The sequence below is a fragment of the Tachyglossus aculeatus genome, chromosome 22, assembly GCF_015852505.1.
Source record: "Tachyglossus aculeatus isolate mTacAcu1 chromosome 22, mTacAcu1.pri, whole genome shotgun sequence".
Classification (NCBI taxonomy): Eukaryota; Metazoa; Chordata; class Mammalia; order Monotremata; family Tachyglossidae; genus Tachyglossus; species Tachyglossus aculeatus.
The window spans coordinates 46332359-46345123 of NC_052087.1; the positions used below are offsets into that span (position 1 = coordinate 46332359).

Below are 12765 nucleotides of genomic sequence, written 5' to 3' on the forward strand. Positions count from 1 at the left end.
CGTTCCTAAAATCACTCAATCGGGTACTTACTGTGTGCAGAACGCTGTACTAAGCTCTCAAGAGAGAACAGTACAATAGTTTTAGTTGACAAAATCCCAGCCAGCAAGGAGCTTGCAATCTACCGCGAAAGAAAGGAATTAAGATAAATTACAGATTGGAGAGGCAGCAGAGTGAAAGGAGATGTACATAACTGTTGTGAATGCCCTGAGGGACAGAGACCATGTTTAATTCCCACTTCCTTATTCTATCCCAGTGCTTAGTACAGTGTTCTGCTCACTGCAAGTGCTTAAATGCTATTACTACTACTCCTAGGGGGTGGGGTGAATATCAAAGTGTTTAAGTGCTTAGAGAAGCAGCATGGCTCAGTGGAAAGAGCATGGGCTTTGGAGTCAGAGGTCATGGGTTCGAATCCCGGCTCCACCACATGTTTGTTGTGTGACCTTGGGCAAGTCACTTAAATTCTCTGAGCCTCAGTTCCCTCATCTGTAAAATGGGGATTAAAACTGTGAGCCCGCCGTGGGAAAACCTGATCACCTTGTATCCCCCCCAGCGCTTAGAACAGTGCTTGGCACATAGTAAGTGCTTAAAAAATACCATCATTATTAAGGCGTAATCAATCAATCAATCATATTTATTGAGCACTTACTGCATGGAGAGCACTGAACTAAGCACTTGGGAGAATACAATCTAACAGAACTGGTAGACATGTTCCCTGCCCACAGTGAGTTTCCAGTCTAGATGGGGTAAAGGTCCAAAGGCAAAGGTGATGCAGAAAGGATGACAAATAGGGTGGGGAGATAAGCATTAGTCAGGGAAGGCTTCTTGGAGAAGTGATATTAGTAGGGGATCAATCAATCGATGGCATTTATTAAGTGCTTACTGTGTGCCTAGCACTGTTCTAAGCTCTTGGGAGAGTACATTACAGCAGAATATTACCAGACATGTTCCCAGCTCACAAGGAGTTTACAATCTAGAGGTAAGTCCATACCCCTGAATGGTAACTCCTTTTCCCTCCCCCGGGTCTCCGGGCCCACAGTGACAGCCTCTGCCTACTGTTGTGTCTCATCAGCCTGGTCAGACATGGGGACGAGTGCTTTGTTCCAGAAGAGTGCCCCTGCTCATGGAAAGGGAAGGAATACTTTCCAGGGGACAAAGTCCACTCCTCCTGCCATACCTGGTAAGTAGAAATCCCTCCTTAGGGATGTGTCATCTCTACCCTCTTTCTGCCAGACTGTCTCTTGCATGTTGTTCCTACCTAACTCCTGCAACTATGGTTGCTTGCAGTGTTCTCCCCATTGAGTGGAGCAGTGTGGTCTAGTGGAAAGAGCACTGGCATTGGACTCAGAGGGCCCGGGTTCTAATCCCAGTTCCGCCACTTTCCTGCTGCATGATCTTGGGCAAATCACTTCACTTCACCGGAGCTCAGTTTCCTCATCTGCAAAATGGGGATCTGTTATTTACCTGTTCTCCCTCCTTCTTAGACTGTGAGTCCTGTGTGGGACAGGGCTGTGTCCAACCTGATTGCCTTATATCTACCCCAGTGCTTAAAACGGTGGTTGGCACACACTCAACAAATACCACAATTATTATTATAATTATTATTATGAATATGTGTGTGCGTGTGTGTGTGTATGTGTGTACATGCATATGTACACAGTGAAAGTGAGGGAGAAGCAGCATGGCGTAATGGAAAGAACACGGGCCTAGGAGTCAGAAGACCTGGGTTCTAAGCCCGGCTCCTCCACTTGTCTGCTGGATGATCTTGGGCAAGTCACTTAACTTCTCTGGGCTTCAGTTTCCTCATCCGTAAAATGGGATTCAATGCCTGTTCTCCCACCTAGTTAGGTTGTGCGCTGCAAATGGGATAGGGACTGTGTCTGATCTGATAATCTTGTATCTACCCCAGTACTGGCTTAGAACAGTGCTTGGCACATAGTAAGCACTTAATAAATAACATAATTATCATTATTTTTATCATTTTTATGGTATCTATCCCTATGCTTAGTATCGTGCTTGGCATATACTAAGCGCTTAGCAAATAGTATTTTTTTTATAGAGGGAGTGGAATGTCTGAAGCTTGTCCAAGGAGTTATTGCCTCCTCGGGCTGAGGGCTGGCAGCATTCCAGGCAGAAGAGGATTGGGAGTTTATTCATTTAGGAACTAGCCCCTTTGAGTCCTTTGAGGCATATGGAATTCCTTTCCTCAGGTTTGCTTGTCTCCTAGTCCCCAGAACCATGCACAATTTGAGCTACCTCACCTCCCTTCTCTCCTTCTACAGCTCAGGCTGCACGCTCCACTCTGCTGGTCCCTCTAGCTTCCTCACTGGGCCTTGTTCTCACCTGTTCCGCCGTCGACCCTTGGCCCATGTCCTAACTCTGGCCTGGAATGCCCTCCCTCCACACATCCACCAAACTAGCATACTTCTCCCCTTCAGAGCCCTATTGAAAGCTCACCTCCTCCGGGAGGCCTCCCCAGACTAAGCCCCCCTTTCCTCTGCTCCTCCTCCCCTCCCTATCTCCCCAACTCCCTCCCTCAGCTCTATCCCCCTCCCCGCCCCATAGCACTTGTGTATATATGTACATATTTATTATTCTATTAATTTTATTAATGATGGGTATATATCTATAATTCTATTTATTTATATTGATACTATTGATGCCTGTCTACTTGACTTGTTTTGTTTTTATTGTCTGTCTCCCCCCTTCTAGACTGTGAGCCTGTTGTCTCTGTTGCCGAATTGTACTTTCCAAGCATTTTGTACAGTGTTCTGCATGCAGTAAACGATCAATTCATTCAATTGTATTTATTGAGCACTTACTGTGTGCAGAGCACTGTACTAAGCTCTTGGGAAGTACAAATGAAAGATGAAGGAGAGGTCAGGGCTCAGGTGATTATGTAATCTTACATTTTTGAGATTTGCTGGTATTATTGCCATTGCTGTCATTGACCCAATAATTCTGTTGAGGTTAGTAACTGCCAACTCTAGACTAAGAGCTTGATGTGGGCAGGGAATGTATCCATTGTATTGTTATATTGCACTCTTCCAAGCGCTTAGTATACTGCTCTGCACACAGTAAGTGCTTAATAAATACAACTGACTGACTGAATGCCAGGGTTCTGAGCTGCTAATTCCATAATGCTGGCAAGCTCCAACTCATAGCAAGCCCTGCCAAGGGTGAACTTCTGGGGCTAGAAAAGCAAGTACATGTTTTCCCAGTGTCTGTTCTACATAACCTCTTAAAGAAGGCCTTGAGAGAAATTACTTAGAAAAATTCCATCCCTGATCTTCTTAATTTAGCATAAACTCCAGGCCCCAAGTCCAGACCTAAATTTGACCTCCCAGAACCCTTGGAGTCTGAATTCAGCTCTCCAATCCAGTAGGCATTTGCATTTGGATATGTGATCTCTGGGCCTTTGATATTCACCCCATTCTCAACCCTACAGCACTTATTTACGTATCTATAAATTATATATTACAAATTATTTATAATACTGTCCATCTCCCCCTCTGGACTGTAAGCTTATCAAGGGCAGGGAACGTATCTGCCAACTTTGTTGATTAGAAGGCACAACTCCTTCAAGAGTCTTTCCCTGACTAAGCCCTCACTTGCTCTTCACCCACTCCCTTCTGCATTGCTCTTGCACCTGTATTTGCTCCTTTTATTTACCCCTCCCTCAGCTTCACAGCACTTATGTCTGCATCTGTAATTTATTTATTTCTATTAATGTCTTTCTCCCCCTTTAGACTATAAGCTCTTGTGGGCAGGGAATGTGTCTACCAACTCTGTCATATTGTTTTAGTGTACTCTCCCAAGCACTTAGTTCAATGCCCTTAACACAATAAGGGCTCAACAAATAGTCGATTGATTAATACTTTGCTGTTCCAAGCACTTAGTACACCGCTCTGCACAGAGGCTCAATAAATACCATTGATGATGAGGGCACAAATGATTGCGAAGTGGCCACCACCTCACGGCTGGTGATTAGGTCCCTTCTGGTAGTTTCCAGAAGCCAGATCTTTTCCCACTTCTCTTCATCCTGCACCCCTTAGCCCATTGGCTTGAGGCTCTTTTTGACATCATCTCCCTGTGCTGGAGAATGTTGAGATTGAGCTGAGCTCTCTCAGGAGTATATACTCTGAGAACTGTTCCCCTCCCTGACAACTCTCCCTCACTCAACCACAGAGAACAGCCCTTTCTCCACCACCCTACCATTAGCCCCATTACTGAACACTAAAACACCACTCACAGTACAGAGAGTGCTGGCCAGCCCATAGGGGAAAGGAGGCCTAACCTCCCAACCTTGAAACTATGATGCAACAGAAGAGCTCCTGGAAGAGATGGGCTCTGCGGTGGGGGGTGCTTTGAGGATGGGGTGAACTATGAAGAAGCTTGTTGTGGGAGGGGAATGTGTCTGATGTATAGTGTACTCGCCCAAGAACTTAGTACAGTGCTTTGCACACAGTAAGTGCTCAGTCAATATGATTGAACTGAACTGAAGGAGGAGGGAGTTCCAGGGACCTCTTTGGCCTGATCAGCTCTGAGCCTTCCTAGGTGGGCTGAGCAAGGACACAGGTTCAGCAGCTGACCTCGGAGCAGATCCTGGGGGCCCAGAGAGAAACAGTGTCTCTCTCCAGAGGCCCCAAGAGTCCTAGGTGGGCAGGGGTGGGGGAAGCACAGGTGGGGTCCCAGGGAGAACAGGAGGGCTAAGTGTAAGTTTAGCTTCCCCCAACGCAGGGAAAGTTTGCATTGCCCGAACACCTTTCATTGGTGCTCCACTAACACCTTCACCGTGTTAAACCATTGCGAGTACCATCCCTAGCATGCAGTCCTGCCTGGCCACCTGACCACCTCCCTCTGTCTAATGGAAAGAGCATGGGCTTGGGAGTTGGAGGATGTGGGTTCTAATCCTGGCTCCACCACTTCTCTGCTGTGTGACCTTGGGCAAGTCACTTAACTTCTCTGTCCCTCAGTTACCTCATCTACAAAATGGGGATCAATCAATCAATCAATCAATCATATTTACTGAGCGCTTACTGTGTGCAGAGCACTGTACTAAGTGCTTGGGAAGTACAAGTTGTCAACATATAGAGACAGTCCCTACCCAACAGTGGGCTCACAGTCTAGAAGGGGGAGACAGAGAACCAAACCAAACATTAACAAAATAAAATAAATAGAATAGATATGTACAAGTAAAATAAATAAATAAATGGAGTAATAAATATGTACAAACATATATACATATATACAGGTATATACAGGTATATACAGGATTAAGACTGTGAGCCCCATATGGGACAACTTGATTACCTTGTATCTACATCAGCACTTAGAACAGTGGTTGGCACATAGTAAGCACTTAACATGTTAATACCATTATTGTTATTATTATCAGGTCCTCAGTTCCCGTCTCCTCCATCCCAAACCCAGAGGACACTCTGGCCAACTGCCGGGTCAGCTTGTGTGCTATCTTTGCTTGGCAGGAAGGTAAATCTACCCTTGGCCCTCCCTGGAACCCCATCTGTGTGGGTCCCCTTGCCCACCAGGAGTGTTGGGATCTCTGAAGAGAGATACTGCTTCTCACTGAGCTCCCAGGATCTGCCCTGAGGTCAGCTGCTGACAGGCTCAGGACTGACAAAGCCAAAGAGGTCCCTGGATCTCCCTCCTCCTTTAAATGTGCCAGACCTCAAGCTCATCCCATCCTCAAAGGCTCCCCAAAACCCAATTCTTCCACGAGGCATCCAATCCATCAATAGTTTCTATCGAGAGCCTACTGTAGGCAGAGCACTGTACTGAACACCTGAGATAATACAATTGAAAGTTCATCTCTATGATCCCTGCTCTCAAGGAACTTACAGTCTAGGAGGGTAGACAGACACTGAGAAAATTGCAGTAATTACAAAATAGTAAAAGCAGTGTGGCTTAGTGGAAAGATCACAGGCCTGGGAGTCAAAACACCTGGGTTCTAATTCCAACTGTTAAACACTTTAACAAATACCATCAACAACAACTCTGCCACTTGCCTGCTGTGTGACCTCGGGAAGTCTTTAAACGTCTCTGTGCCTCAGTCTTCTCATCCTTAACATGGCGATTCCAATACCTGTTCTCCCTTCCCTTTAGCCTGTGAGGCTCTTCCAGGACAGGGACCGTGTCTGGCGTGATTGTCTTGTATCTATCCCAACACTTAGTATAGTACTTGGCATCTAGTAAGAGCTTAACAAATACTAGTATTATTGTTATTATTACTGGAGGCAATGGAGTATAAAGATACATATGAGAAAACAGTGTGGCCTAGTGGAAATAGCACAGGCTTGAGAGTTAGAGGACCTAGGTTCTAATCCCAGCTCTGCCATGTGTCTGCTTTGTGACTTCAAGAAAGTCACTTAATTGCTATGTGGCTCAGTGACCTCGTCTGTAAAATGAGGAAAAAAATTACTTGTTTTCCCTTCCCCTTAGGCTGTGAGTGCTTGGGAGAGTACACTATAACGGATTTGGTAGATATGTTCCCTGCCCACAAAGAGTGTACAGTCTAGAAGGAGTTTAGAGTCTGAGGCCCAATTACTTGGTACAGTAAGCACTCAATAAATACCACCGATTGATTGGAACGGTAGCTTGCAGTTTGAGCCATGGCTAAGGAGTGGTGAGAAAGAGTCTGTAACAAACGTCAGTGTGATGGTGGGAGAGACTGTGGTAGTCACACACTTCAGGGCTAGATGTGAAAGTGAACTGTCCACACGGTCAATAGGCTCCAGGGCCCTCTGTTTAACCCTGCTTTAGAATCCTGGGCCCCAGAAGAGGCCAGGCAAGAGACTTTAAAAATGTATGTGGCCAGTGTTAGTCTCTCAAAGGGAGGCCCTTACTAATCAGCTTGGCATAATTAACCTCATTCTAAGCCTCATCTTGAGTTCCTTGGGGCTGAAAGTGACTGTTTTCTCCTGCCCTAGTCTATCCTCCAGTATACTTTGGGCACTCTTCAGATTGGTTCCAAGGGTAATTGCATAGGATATGAGGAGAGATGGTGTATGTGATTATGCATGATTTAGGCATGCAATTGTGGTTATGTTGTGAAAGAAAACATCCTTTCACTCCTTTATGTTTTTCTAACCTTGGATTCTGACAAGAGATGTGCAGGTGTGTGTGCATTTGAGTGTGTGTGCATTTGAGTGAGAGATTCTTGCTGTTACAGGAGATGTGTCTATGTCTATGTGTCTATGTCTGGAGAAGCAGCGTGGTTCAGTGGAAAGAGCATGGGCTTTGGAGTCAGTGGTCATGGGTTCAAATCCCGGCTCCGCCAACTGTCAGCTGTGTGACTTTGGGCAAGTCATTTCACTTCTCTGTGCCTCAGTTACCTCATCTGTAAAATGGGGACTGACTGTGAGCCCCCCGTGGGACAACCTGATCACCTTGTATCCCCCCCAGTGCTTAGAACAGTGCTTTGCACATAGTAAGTGCTTAATAAATGCCTTCATTATTATTATTTATTATGGGTCTGTCACTCTTGCTGTGAGAGGAGATGTATGAGTGTATGATACTTGCTGTGACAGGAGATGTGAGTATGTGTAATACTTGCTGTGATGGGAGGTGAGTCTCTGTGTGTGTCTGTGTGAGATATCCCAGCTTGATTGGAGGTGGGACTGTGTGTGTGTGTGTGTGTGTGTGTGTGTGCGCGCGCGCGCGTGTGTGTGTGTGTGTGAGAAAGAGCAAGAGCGAGAGAGAGAGAGAGAGAGAGAGAGAGAGAGAGAGAGAGAGAGAGAGAGAACCATTATGACACCTCCATTTTTCAGCACCTGCCAACATGGGTCATTTCAGTGCACCTTCCATCCATGCGCATCCATCTGCACGACATATGGGGACAGGCACTTCCGCACCTTTGACGGACTCCCATTTGACTTTGTTGGAGCATGTAAAGTGCACCTGGTGAAGGTGAGGGGAAGGGAGCAGGGAGCTTGCTACAAAGCTGGGGAGACTAGACAAGTTTGAGGGTCTTGAACCAGTTGGGCTGAGGGAAGAGTGAAGTTCAGGCTCCAGTTTAGTATTTAATTACTCATAAGCCTAAGGGTGGCCCAGTGGTTTTATTCTACTGAGGCTGTAGGATCCCTAGCCACCTCGTGGGCAGGGAAAGTGGGTATTTCTTCTGCTGGCCTCTCCGTAGATCAGTGCTCTGTAATCAATAGATGCTCAATAAATTGACCTGATTGATTGGCTTGGCTGAGTGGGATTCAAACTCTCTCCCCCTGTGTAGCCATATGTATTCATCAGCCAACCCCTCATTGTCATAGCACATCTACTGAACCACACATCTTCACTCTCAGATTTATGGATGAATTGTCTGTTTCCTTTCTCTCCCACCCAGGGGATATCAGACATCAGTTTCTCAGTCATTATAGAGAATGTGAACTGCTTCAATACTGGAATCATTTGTAGGAAATTTCTTTCTATCAATGTTGGAAAATCTTTCATCATCTTTGATGATGACACGGGGAACCCGGTAAGTTCTGTCTTTACCTCGTCTAAGTCAGAAGGAAAGTGGGAGGATGGGGTGGGCGGGGTGGGTGGAAGACAATAATTGCCTCATTTTTTCATCATTCCCTAAAAAAGCATCAGTTTGAATCAATCAGTCGTGTTTATTGAGCACGTAAAGTGTGAAGCGTACTGTACTAAGTGCTTGGTACAGTACAGACGGCTTCCCTTCCCACAATGAGCTTAACAAGAATGAATCAGAAAAGCAGTGTGGCCTAGCGGATATACCACAAGCCAGGGAGTCAGGAAGATCTGGGTTTTCTTTCTGGCTCCACCACTTGTCTGCTCTGTTACCTTGGTTAAGTCACTTAACTTCTCTGTGCCTCAGTTACCTGATCTATAGAATGGGGAAAAACCTATCCACATGTTTTGTTTTGATGTCTGTCTCACCCTTCTAGACTGTGAGCCTATTGTTGGGTAGGGACCATCTCTATATGTTGCCAACTTGTACTTCCCAAGCGCTTAGTACAGTGCTCTACGCACAGTAAGCGCTCAATAAGTATGACTGAACGACTGACTGACTGACTGACTGACTGACTGAATGAATTAAAACCGTGAGTCCCATATAGGACATGGACTAGGTCCACCCCGATTAGTTTGTATTACCCCCAGTGCTTAGTACTGTGCCTGGCCCTTAGTAAGTCCTTAATAGATACCATTAAAAAGTGTCTAGGGACTCTATCTGTGGCTTCCCAAGTTTTGGGATGATATTTACCTCACTGAAAATGAAAGCATTCTGCACATAGTAGGTGCTCAGTAAATACTATTTACTGATGAATTGATTGAAGTGGAGCTCTGGTATTGATTCCGAGCCCTTCTCCTCTTCCTGAACTCCATGCTGGTGACAGTGACATTACATCATGAACTTCTCCAATTATGAAGTGGGCCTGGGAGTCAGAGGACCTGGGTTCTAATCCTGGCACCACCATTTGTCTGCAGTGTGACCATGGGCAAGTCGCTTCATTTCTCTTAGTTTCCTCATCTGTAAAATGGGGATTCGATGGCTGTTCTCCCTCCTACTTAGACCATGAGCCCACTGTGGTACATGGAATGTGCCCAACCTGATTATCTTGTATCTTCCCCCGTGCTTAGTACAGTGCTAGGCATATAGTGCATATTTAACAAGTACCATTAAAAAATCAAACTGTTGGTCCCTCACATCAATTCTCTTTTTACCCATTGCCTGATTTCTAAACTTGGAGCCCAGGAGGCCCCCAGCTCACCGGCATTTAGCTCTGGCCATTTCTGGAACTGACCTTTTGTCTCTACCTCACTCCCTTTTTTTATAGCATTTATCAAGCGCTTACTGTGTGCAAAGCACTGTTCTAAGTGCTGGGGAGGTTAAAAGGTGATCAGGTTGTCCCACTGGGGGCTCACAGTCTTAATCCCCATTTTCCAGATGAGGTAACTGAGGCACAGAGAAGTTAAGTGACTTGCCCAAAGTCACACAGATGACAGTAGGCGGAGTAGGGATTTGAACCCATGACCTCTGACTCCAAAGCCCATGCTCTTTCCACTGAGCCACGCTACTTCCTTGTAATGCCAATTCTTCTGAAGGGTTATCAGTGGAGCTGGATCAACCAATAAATCAATCAATGGTATATATTGAGTGCTTACTGTGTGCAGAGCACTGTACTAAGTGCTTGAGATAGTGCAATATAACAATAAACAGACATCTTCCTTGCCTACCATGAGCTACAGTCTAGAGGGGAAGAAAGACATTAATATAAATAAATAAATTACAGCAATGTACGTAAGTGCTGTGGTACTGATATGGGGGATGAATTAAGGGAGCGAGTCAGGGCGATGCAGAGGGAGTGGGAGAAGAGGAAAGAAGGACTTAGTCAGGGAAGCCCTCTTGGAGGAGATTTGCCTACAATAAGGCTTTGAAGTCGGGGGGAGAGTAATTATCTTTCGGATTTGAGGACGTTCCAGGCCAGCGGTAGAATGAAGATGAGGGGTTGGTGACAAGATAAAGATCAAGGTACAACGAGAAGGTTGGCCTTAGGAGGAGCAAAGTGTGTGAACTGGCATACTGTGGCTCGGGGCTGGCCTCTTGCCACTGGGTGGTCTGGATCTCGGTGGGCCGGGAGTGACAAGCTGTTCTTTGGCAGGGCCCGGGAAGCTTCTTAGCTGAGGAGCAGCAGGTCCATGTCTGGCGAGCCGGGTTCTTCACGCTGGTGCATTTCCCTCACGAGCACATCACCCTCCTGTGGGACCAGGGGACAACAGTCCACATCCAGGCCGGACCACGGTGGCAGGTGAGCAGGGCTGGGGACTTGAGGGCTTTGGGCTCCTGCTCTCGGTTTCTGTTGGGGGGCGGGCGTCAACTGAGATGAGATGCTCATAGCAGTCTAGTTGATGGGGGTCACTCCCACTCAGGCTCTTCCCAAGGAGCCCAGGTAGCCCGGGGCCAGAACCTGGTTCCAGTTGGCTCTGTTACTCACCGGGGCCCGGGGTGGGGACCCTGGGATTCGGGGATAGGGATAGAGGGAGCAGTTGCAGTCACTGACTCCTAATTTTTGTTCAAGCAAAACTTGTCCAGGAGAGGAATGAGAGGCTTGGCAGGAGTGAGGAGAGGGAGAGCTGGAGAAGAAAGAGTTCAGAAGGAGGAGAAGAAAAGAAGCAGTGTGTGGCCTAATGGGGAGAGCATGGGCCTAAGAGTCAGAGTATCTGAGTTCTAATCCAGGCTCTACCACTTGTCTGCTGTGTGACCTTGGTCAAGTTTCTTCTCTTTTCTGGGCCTCAGTTCCCTCATCTGTAAAGTGGGGATTAAACCTGTGGGTCCCATGTGGAACGTGGACCGTGTCCAACTTGTTTAGCTTGTATCTACTCCAGCATTTTGTACAGTGCCTAGCAAATACTAAAAACTGAACAAGCTATCATAGAAGAAGAAGGAGAGAGGGGAAGAGAGGACAGCCTGGGGTTGGTTGGGGTTCAGGGAGACATTTGGGGGAACTGTCAGTCAAGTTGGATCAGCGAGGCTGGCAGTTTTGCACCCTTTTTCCCGGAAATCTTACCTGGCTGACCTGAACACGTGACTCCATCGCCGGCCTGCCCTCTCTCATTTCAGGGAGAGCTGTCAGGGTTGTGTGGAAATTTTGATTTAAAGACAGTCAACGAGATGAGGACCCCAGAGAACTTTGACTTGACAAATGCACAGGAGTTTGGTAACAGCTGGGCTGCAGGCGAGGTGAGTGTCTCACATTCGATCAGTGGGATTCATTGAGCGCTTACTGTGTGTGGGGTACTTTATTAAGCACTTGGAAGAGTACGATATAACAGAGTTAGTAGACACAGCAGAATGCTTTTCTCTTTTAGCATGGGGAAAATCTGAATTTTATCTCTAACTCAGATCCCAACAAGGAGATGGCTCCCTACGTGACCTGTGCTGGCCCCTCTGATTGGCCAAACTCAGATCTCAGGTGTGATCGTCTGGAAGCAAGGAGAGGCTAAGAGGTTGAGGGGGGTTTTTGAGGCTTTGTGGCCTATCGAAAGAAATCTGGGCCTGCGAGTCAAGACCCTTGGGTCCTTGTCCCAGCTCTGCCGCTGGCCTGCTGGGTAACCTCTGTAAACCTCAGTTTCCTCATCTGTAAAATGGGCGTAAGTAAGCTCACCTCTAGACTGTAAGCTCATCTCTAGACTGTAAGCCCACTGTGGGTAGGGAATGTGTCTGCTTATTGTTATATCGTACTCTCCCAAGCTCTTCAAGCTCTCCCAAGCTCTGCACACAAAACCTAGTGGAAAGAGAACAGGCTTGGGAGTCAGAGGACCTGGTTTCCCAGCCCTGCCTCTTCCCTGTTGCATGAGCTTGGGCAAGTCACTTCTGTTGTGTGACCTTGGGAAAGTCACTTATAGTCTCTGTGCCTCAGTTCCCTCAGTTCCCTTATCCACAGAACGGTGAATCAATACCTATTCTCCCTCCTACTTAGATTATGAGCGCCATATACTAATGGCCATGCCCATGTCTCCCCTATCCTTAAAAAAACCCTCCCTTGACTCCATGGTTTCCTCCAGTTTTCACCCCATCTCCCTCCTACCATTCCTCTCCAAACTCCTTGAACGAGTTGTCTACACCCACTGTCTTGAATTTCTCTCTTCCAATTCTCTCCTTGACCCGCCCCCACAATCTTGCTTCTGTCCCCTTCACTCCACAGAAACCACCCCCTCAGATGTCACCAACGATCTTCATGCCAAATCCAACAGTCTCTACTCCACCCTAATCCACCTCGACCTCTCATTCA

General features: G+C 46.8%; 1 protein-coding gene across 1 annotated transcript in view; it reads left to right on the plus strand.

Moving 5' to 3' along the window:
* OTOG (otogelin) overlaps window positions 1–12765 on the plus strand; it is a 133401-nt gene that overhangs the window by 52853 nt on the left and 67783 nt on the right. Inside the window, exons 24-28 of the mRNA XM_038765354.1 lie at window positions 1071–1178; window positions 7786–7924; window positions 8355–8489; window positions 10636–10782; window positions 11595–11714. Of these exons, the coding sequence (XP_038621282.1) occupies window positions 1071–1178; window positions 7786–7924; window positions 8355–8489; window positions 10636–10782; window positions 11595–11714 (649 nt within the window). The remainder of the gene's footprint in view (window positions 1–1070; window positions 1179–7785; window positions 7925–8354; window positions 8490–10635; window positions 10783–11594; window positions 11715–12765) is intronic.